Source organism: Trachemys scripta, chromosome 2 (assembly GCF_013100865.1).
Source record: "Trachemys scripta elegans isolate TJP31775 chromosome 2, CAS_Tse_1.0, whole genome shotgun sequence".
NCBI classification, from domain to species: domain Eukaryota; kingdom Metazoa; phylum Chordata; order Testudines; family Emydidae; genus Trachemys; species Trachemys scripta.
The window spans coordinates 277,744,495-277,753,819 of NC_048299.1; the positions used below are offsets into that span (position 1 = coordinate 277,744,495).

General features: G+C 49.2%; 1 protein-coding gene across 1 annotated transcript; it reads right to left on the reverse strand.

The window, feature by feature from the left end:
- Positions 1-1,241: 1,241 nt before the first annotated feature.
- Positions 1,242-8,692, reverse strand: LOC117873857 (lymphocyte antigen 6E-like). Its single transcript, XM_034763715.1, has 3 exons — positions 8,495-8,692; positions 3,727-3,846; positions 1,242-2,116 (listed from the first exon to the last, which is right to left on the reverse strand). Exons 1-3 carry the CDS (start codon positions 8,544-8,546, stop codon positions 1,911-1,913), a joined length of 378 nt encoding a protein of 125 aa, XP_034619606.1. The 5' UTR covers positions 8,547-8,692; the 3' UTR covers positions 1,242-1,910.
- Positions 8,693-9,325: the final 633 nt, after the last annotated feature.

A 9,325-nucleotide genomic window follows, 5' to 3' on the forward strand; every position in this document is an offset into this window, starting at 1 on the left:
GAAAACTCTGACTCATTCGAGGAAGGATCAGGCCCATTACATTGTAAGATGCAAGGGGAATTGGCTCAAGGTGTGTCATGGGGTTAGCTGCTCTTTATGGGTAACCAGGGCCCAGTCTGCCCCTGACTGCCTGATGAAGGCCCCACCGGGGGGTAATTGGCTGCCCTGGGTGGCTGATTAATAAAGGTTCCCCATGCGCAGTTAGAGGGCAGCTCCAATGGGAGATGGGAGGCTCCTGTGGAGCGGAGGGCAGCTCGCAGGAGAAACCTGAGGCAGAGGGCTGAGCAGGGCTCTCTGGGGACCTATCGGGACAGCCAGCCTCTCAGAGGAGCTCATGGAGACGGGCACCTCCTAGATAGAGGACTGCTTTCCCTGGAGAAAGGTCACAGTGGATGGACTGAGATGACCTCGTCACCCACCGGGATGTTGGGGTGAAAGTTTTGTTGATGTTCTGCCTGGGCTTTTCTGTTAATAAATGACACCCGCCACTAGGGGGTGCTCTTTAGCATTTAACAGGCTGTTTGGACTTGCCACTACCCTGGGTGAGGGGAAAACAAAGTAAGGGCTCGCCTGCAACACCACACCTGCCCACATGGGGGCACTCCGGGATGAGAACAAGGGGTTAAAGGAGATTGCTCATTATGGCTGTTTTTAAATATAGCCGCAGGGTTTTCCGTCACCACTCACTGACGATGGAAGGCAGGAATCGGAGAGATGCTAATATCTAACGTACAGACTGACCCCGCAGTGGTTTTGCTTCCATACTGTTTCCTCCAGTCCCATATGACACGTCTATGATAGACCAGACTCACGCTTCATCCTGTCCAGCCTCAGTCACAGGGACTGAATCCAAAAGGGCTTTTAGAGAGTAAAACAATACAAGGCAGCATCTGGTCTGTGGGACATGTTACAGGTACCACAGCTGGGAGAACAGGTGAATAATCAACTCAAGTGTTCTTTCCTCAGGGCCCATAGTGGAGGAGGGATGGGGGCAGGCATGGGAGGTAAAGGTCTGTGTTAGGATGAAAAGTGACAAGAGAGACGGCGCTGCTGAGAACCACAGAGCAGCTGTCCCAAGGAGCAGTTGTGCTGCACCCATGAGTTGAGCTTTCGGCTCAGGGCACCTCACACACCCTGTTTTTCCAGCAAGCAAAGAGACACAATTTTTGTAGATACAGACTAACACGGCTACCCCCTGATACTTGACAATACATCTGGGCTCAGGCAAGAACAGGAAGGTGTTTATTCAGCTGTGATGCTCACAGTGCGAGCACTGAATTCATTTTACATAATAAAAGTGAGACAAGGAGCAGAATAAAAAAAACAATGTAAAAAAACAGAATCCAACCGGGGGTGAATGTATCTGAGGTTTGGTTTTGGATCATGCCTTCCCAGCAGTCAGTCTGGCGCTGATCCCTAGCGTGACGTGGATGGGAAATGTCTCTGCGGTAACAAGAGGCAGGGGTGTTTATGTATTCCACTTTGAAGGTGGTTTGGGATAAACATTTCCTGGTGAGCCCTGACCGTTTTTTTTATCAGCCCCATCAACTGGGACTATGGGTATAAAAGCAGAAACACTGCAAACATTATCCACCATTTCCTGATGGGTCAAGAGTGCAAGCGGGCATCTCCCCAGTGAGGCTGCACGCTTCAGTTGAACTTCCCAGGCCTCCTGCACCCAAAACCAAATCCAGTCTGCTGAGAGGCACAGAGGGGCACCCAGTGACAGCAGCGGGATTTCCTTGTGAACGGCAAGAGGGCAGGTCTTGTCTAATGGGATCTGAGAGAGAGTTTGGAAGAAAGGGCACCATTGGTAACCCCAGTATAGCTTTGCACAGAGGGGGTTTTGTGTCTCGTTGGAGAAGCCTGAGCAGGTTCTTCAGGGCATCAGTGTTTTTTTCCTGGTCCGATCACAGTCCGGCCCTGATATAGACAAAGCTGGCCAAGATCGCCATGGCCAGCACCGGGTAGCTGACTTTCACGCTGCTGGCCCCGCTGATGTTGCACAAAAAAGAACTGCAGCAGGAAACAGAGGTGGCTAGTATTCCTATGTTTATCCCAACGCTGGGGCAAATTGAAGCACATCCCTTGGAGATGCTCTGCCCGGAATGTCCGCCTGAACCGGAAACACAAACAAGAGAAAGACTCAAGATTAAAATGTTTCCCAGAGTTCGGACAGGAGCTCCTTAGCTCTGCAAAGGAGATAATTGTACCGATGTAGCTAAGCAATCCTGAGAGGAGGAGGCTATTTCTCAGCAGTTAATAGCCTCACAGCCTTAGCTCTGCCAGTGAATGCCCAGCCATTAGAAGTCACTACTGGTGTTATATACCATGAAAACAGCACTAGTCTCTTCCTAGCAGTGACAATCTGGGAATATTCCCTTCAGATTCCTGGCCAGGACGTGGGAACAGCCAAAGAGAACCCTGGGAATCCATTCCAGATTGTCACACTCTGCCCACTGCATGCTGGGACAGGGCTTTGGGAGTTCAGGGAGGGCTGTGGGGATGCAGCACAGAGGGGACTGGGTCCTGTCTCCTGCTATTGAGCCTCAGAGCTTGAAAGAGCTGGTAGTAGTCAGGTCACAGCACAGCTCATTAAGCAGCAGACACCAATATACCCCAAAAGGCTTCAACCCGGCCTCCTTTTGTGCAGGCACAACCAGCCAGGCACTGGGATTGGAGCGTGTGAATTCTCTCACTTGCACATGCCAATAGTGGAACCTTGCACCAGCACATGAGATGTTTGATGCTTAAACCATCACATGGCTTCCCCAGGTGCGAAAGGCGGCCAGACTGGGAAGCAAGGCCCATAATGTCAGTTATGCAGGGCAGTTACAATGGCCTGCAATCCAACTGGCCTCATCCCCTGGGTGATATCCCTGCACTACTCACTAGGCTGGCACTACTTTTGTTAACTGAACCACATCGCAAGTAATATCAGTGCGTCTCCCCGTGAACTAGCTACTTACAGTCTGTCAAAATGCAGAGGTTGGCAATGACATTTACACTGGCAGTATAATGGCTGCTGGGTGCAATCGGACACATGCGGGAGACGTCCTCTCCCCTGCGGTCCAGGGACAAAGGCAGCCATCTTTTCCCCCCACCAAACCGGAGGGAAAGGGGCGTGGGCTCGATGCCACAAGAATGCAGCAGCGCAGAGGAGGCTGCTTCCCTGAGAACCACTGCTGAGAAGCAGAGGATCCACTGAGCCCTTTCTAACTGCTCCCTCGCTGCGTTCAAGGCTGGCAGCCACTCGGGCAGGCAGCCTCCTTCCCTTTCACGCCCATGGCAGAGCCGCTGAGGAGCGGGTGGGAACTCAGTCCCAGCCCTCGCGCACCTCAGCAGTAGCAGCACCCACTGCTGGGGGGCGGCTGCAGGACTGGGCTATAAAGAGCCTCATTTCAGGACTTCAGCCAATGCTGGAGGGGTAGATACAGAGCCCCCCACTGGCGTACAGGAAGCCTGACATTGCCTGCCCTGCCCTCCTCAGTCACTCACTCGGCTGCAAACCTCACCACTGAGTACAGGGGCTCCCGCCCCCTTAGAGCATCCCAGCAAAGTTCTCCTGCCATTCGGTTTCAAGGAGTGATTCCCCAATTCCACATCAGCAATGCCCCATCCTTCCAGCAGACGGAGGAAGGAAAACCCAGTGATCTGGAACGGGAGCAGCACGTCGTCTGGGAAAGCGCTAGGGAAAGACAACAGGCAGAACATGCCCAAACTTACCAATTCCTGCACCAAGATACGTGGTCACACAGTAGTTTTCACCACTTTGACATATAGTTGGTGCCAGACAACCCCAGTTGGAGGACGCATCCTTACAGGTGAAGCACAGCAGTGAGTGAGCTGCAAAAGGAAAACACACCCTGTGTTATAGGCTTGCAGGAATATGTTATTTGTTCCTGGTCTACAGTCCCCATCCCTGTCACCTGCTGCTAGTGAGCATCAAAATGGACCATATCTTGATGTTCTCAGCTGCCATTTCAGGCCAAACTCTCATTGAACCCAGTGATAGTTTTTCCTGTGCATCGATTAAGGATTCAGGATTAGACCCAAATACAGAGGGGGGTATTTTCAAAGGCAGAAATGGCAACTGGGCACCCAACTGCTATTTATGCCTCTGAAAAGTTCCCCCAATGCCCTCCGTGATACCGATTTGTAAATACTTTCTCAGCACGTTCCTTTCCAAAACCATGTTACACACAGGATCATAAGGAAAAACCAGAATGGACTTCTCAAGAACAAATCATGCCAAACCAACCTAATTTCCTTCTTTGACAAGGTTACCAGCCGAGTGGATAAGGGGAAAGCCGTAGGCATGATATATCTTGATTTTGACACAGTCCTATATGACATTCTCATAATGAAAGTAGAGAAAGGTGCTCTAGATGAATTTACTGTAAGGCATGTGCACAAGTGGTTGAAAGACTGTTATCAATGATTCACTGTCAAAGTGGGAAGGCAAATTTTGTGGGATCCCGCAGAGGCCAGTACTGGGTCCGGGATTGTCCAATATTCATTAATGATTTGGATAATGAAGAGCAGAGTATGCTTATTGCATTTGCAGATGATGCCAAGCGGGGAGGGGTTGCAAGCACTTTGGAGGGCAGGATTAGAATTCAAAACAACCTTGACAAATTCAAGAATTGGTCTGAAATCCACAAAGTGAAATTCAATGAACTGAAGTGCAACGTACTACAGCGCGGAAGGAAAAATCAAAGGCACAGAAACACAATGGGGAACAACTGGTTGGGTGGAAGCACTGCTGAAAAGGAGCTGGGGGTTAAGGTGGATCACACATTGAATATGAGTCAGCAATGTGATTCAGTTCCAAAAAAGGCTGACATCATTCTGGGGTGGATTAGCAGGACGATTGTATATAAGACAGAGGAGGTAATTGTCCCATTGTACTTGGCACTGGTGAGGCCTCAGACGCTGTACTCTGTTCAATTCTGGGCACCAAACGACGTGGACAAATTGGAGAGAGCCCAGAGGAGTGCAGCAAAAATGATAAAAGGTTTAGAAAACCTGACCTGCAAGGAAACTTTTACAAAACTGGGCAGGTTTAGGCTTGAGAAAAGAAGACTGAGGGGGGAGGAATCACAGGCTTCAAACATGTTAAGATCTGCTATAAAGAGGACAGTGATCAATTGTTCTCCATATACCTATCTCCTAGAACTGGACGGGACCCTGAAAGGTCATCACGTCCAGCTCCCTGCCTTCACTAGCAGGACCAAGTACTGATTTTGCCCCAGATCCCTAAGTGACCCCCTCAAGGACTGAACTCACAACCCTGGGTTTAGCATCCGCTGAAAGTAGGTCAGGAAGTAATGGGCTTAAACTGTAGCAAGGGAGATTTAGGTTAGATATTCGGAAAAACTTTCTAACTACAAGGGTAGTTAAGCTCTGGAACAGGCTTCCAAGGGAGGTTGTGGAATCCCCATTATGGGAGGTTTTTAAGAAGAGATTATTTCTGTCAGGGATGGTCTAGGTTTACTTGGTCCTGCCTCCGTGCAGGGGGCTGGACTTGATGACCACTTGAGGTCTCATCCAGCCCGACATGTCTATGATTCTATGACACTGGCTAAGAGAGTGAGCATTCCTCCCTCTATGGGTTGGTCCAAGTAATTTCAACAACTTTCTACTTATAGCTACAAGTGTTCTCCTTTAGTTTGAGTGATACAGGCCTACAGTTTGGGGCTCAAGACCCTAGATTCAGTTCCCTCTGATTACCATGTCTGTATTACGTAGTCACTGTTACATACAGAAGACGTGCCATCCCAGATCAGACCATATGTTCCAGTTGTTCAGCATCCTACCTTCTGCAGTGATCATTGCCTGATGCTTCATAGGAAGGCACAAAAATCACCAGGGCACCTGGGCTAATATGCATGGGGGAAACAACTCCTTCCTGGCTAGAACTGGTCCAATATTTTATAAGGACTAATTTGCAAAGAGACAGGTGCCAATGGATGGTGGGCGGCAATCAAGATATGAGCTCACGCTGGCTCTGACAAATGAAGTGGGAATGACATGATGTGTTATTTATAGATGGGTATCACATGGAAGACCAGAGAATTCATTCTGACTTGCCAAACAAGCTTGGTCATTATTATTACAGTGTCAGAAGCATGTGAAATGTTTTATAGAAACAAACAGAGAAGTACGGTGCATTTCCTAGAGAGTTTATAGTGCAAATTGGACAGGAAGTGATGTGTGAGGGTGACAAAGAGAAGGAGGGGATGGGTTAAGGAAGAACAAGATCTAAAGCATTAAGTTCATCCCAGGGCTTGATTTTGCCACCTTTATGTAACAATCCCTCCACCTCCATGGGTCACCAGCAGAGTTTGAACCCAGTCCTTTCACAGATCTTGATCACTGACAGGGAAGGAATAACTCCAACTAGAAGCAGTAGTGGGCTGGTATCCTCTGCAGCCTAGATACTAGAAGAGGATGCAACACGGATTTTACAAGCACATGCTCCAGTTACACTGGGGAGTGTCTTACTCACACGACTCCAGTGGGGCCAGGCGGGGAGTCAAGTGATCTTTGTGACTGCTCATTGTTTTTTAAAGTTGACAGCTAGCCTAGCAAAGGTGGGGAGCAGAGAACCTCTTCTCCAGCTCTCCCAGCACAAGCACCTAGCAGTGGGCAGGGCACACTCCAATCTTGACCTTGGCTACAACACCCACTCACACCCCACAGTTCCAGTGAGAGCGGGGGCACGATTAGGTCACTGGCCCCACAGCATACATGTCATAGGTGGTGAATACTGGGCTCTCCCCCACCAATCACCCTGATCGAGCCCATTGGGTCCCAAACTTTAACATCCTGTGAACCCCTTTTACTAAAATGTCAAGTCTTGCCAACCCCCTCCTAAAAATGAATATGTCCAGGGATTTTCTACTTTACCTGAGTATAAACTATAAAAGCAGTGATCTTGGAAATATAAAATGTGTTTTTATGACATGCTTATTACACATTATTTATTGTTAATTATTATTTATCATTACAGTATTTTTATTACATTATCAAAACGGCGACACTCTTCCAAGATCTCGCTTTTGTAGCTTGTATCACTTTGAATAAGCCAGTTATAAGACAAGGCTCCTATGTTTCATCAAGGAGTATCAGATGTGAAACAGCAGGAAGGTATGTAAGAAGCCAACTCAAAGCATTCCTCCTACACAAGCATTCAGGTCTTGAGCAGTCCAGGCAAACAACACATGTTACAACAAAGCTTAAATTTGTTCTTCATCGTCATTTTAAAAACAATACTAGCTGCCTATTTAATTTTAAAAACAGCAACAAATATCCACCTCCCTTTCCATTTCTTATGAGGAGTCTTGAAGTTTAAATCTCCTCAGTGTGATAGATATGCTTGCTTTGATCTGCTTAGCTCTTGGAAGTCCAGGGGCTCCAGGCTGCGGGCCCCGTGTTGCCCCGGGTCCCTAGGGACAGCTCTGTCCACCATTAGGGAATTTTTTCCCAAGACCCCCTATAACATTTCACGAACCTCCAGGGGTTCACAAATCCCAGTTTGGGAACCACTGATCTAGCCCTACCCGCAAGCGGCTCCAGGACCCTACAGGAAGCCAGCACCTTCTCTTCTACAGGAAGAGTTGGAGGAGTAAAATTATCCTCCATTAAGAATCAACCAGTGGCTCTTCCCACCAGAACCTACAGCTGTGACCCCCGTCCAATATTACTGGGATTCCACTGCAGCATTGTAAGAACGCAGGGCCTGAGTCTGATCTCACTTGTGCCGGTGCTCCACTGCGAGGGCCGGCTCCAGGCACCGGCAGAGGAAGCAGGTACCTGGAGCGGCACATGCTAAGGGGCGGCATTCCGTCCATTCTTGGGGCAGCACAGTCCGGGCGGCTTTGTTTTTTCTTTTTTTGCTTTGGGAGTTCGGACGGCAGTCTGAGTGGCTTTTTTTTTTTTTCGCTTGGGGCGGCAAAAATGGTAGAGCCGGCCCTGTCCTCTGCTCCAGCTTAATTGAATTGAGTGCAGTGACTCCTGATTTACTCCGCTGTATCTGGGATCAATCAGACCCTTATGTTTTTAGCTGATTACAGTAGAAGAACTTGCAAAAGTTATGGTTGCAAAAAAGCAATGCTGAGGAGCCCTGATCGCCCTGAGTAAAAGAGCCTGGCTCAGAGGATAACCGGATAAAAGATTTCTTTAAGAGATGACTAGACAGGTCTCTAGGGCTAGTCACCCCTCCTGAGCCCCCTCTAGGCCTCTCAAGACATGCTGCTGTTGGAAGGAGCTCAGATCCACAGAAGTGTGCTCCCTCTTGCACCCAGAGCACCAGCCATTGCTTCGCACTACCAAGCGGCTGGCTGCAAAGGGAGGTTTGCCGAAGTGCCAGCTCCCACTTCAGGGTAGAATCTTTGCCAACGGTGCTGCAAAAATCCCCCTCTGCCCCCGCATTTCTAGCTCCTTCCCTGGCTCTCTCTCAGGCACAGAGGAATCATTAGCAGCATCTCACCTTGCTCCACACACAGAACCGCCACCAGCAGGGTGAGAAGAAAAGCCTTCATCTTTGGCCTGCCGTCACAGCCTGGGCAGAAAGGCAGCTGCTTCTTGGGGGGCTGGTTATAAATGAGGATCTTGGTGGTTGCCTGTGAAGGCAGCGCATGCAAAGACTGCGTGTTAGTGGGGAGGAGACACAAGATTGATGGCAGGGTGTGGAAAGTGCAGGGGAGTTTGCTTTGCTGACATGGGTTTTTTTCTTAGTTCAAGAGCAGCCAGAGGCAACAAGGCTCAGAGTCTTAACAGAATCCAGTGCTCCAGCAAATTTCATTGTGTTTGGTTTCATTTTCCCGCTGCAGTCTGGAGGGAGGAGGAAAAGCAGGACTAAAGCATTCCTGTGCCAAACGCTTTTGCACAAGGAGATGGTTAATACACTGCATAAACCAGACACCACGGTGGAAAATCCCTACTTTAGTGTCTAATCCGGTGATTCTTAACCTTTTCCATACCGGGTTCCAGCAGCAAAGAGGGTGGGGACCCTGCTCCCTGCCTTCTAGGTGTAGAGAGAGGGAGGGGGGTCACCAGTGGAGCTGGCCAGGACAGAGAAGCTCCCTCCCGTGAAAAAGTTCCAGTTGGCGATAAATCTTTCTGTCCCAAATCCGGATGAAAAATTAAAAACTCATGGGGGTGGCAAGGGGAAGGGACTGAAAAGTCAAACGTGTTTCAGACTTTTAAAAACTTTTTTTTAAAACAAAACACGTCCCCAGAATGCCTGGGTAACCCGCTCTTCAGCACCCTGATCTCCCAGCACCCTAGGCTGTCTACCTCCCGGCCTGGCAGGCTGCTG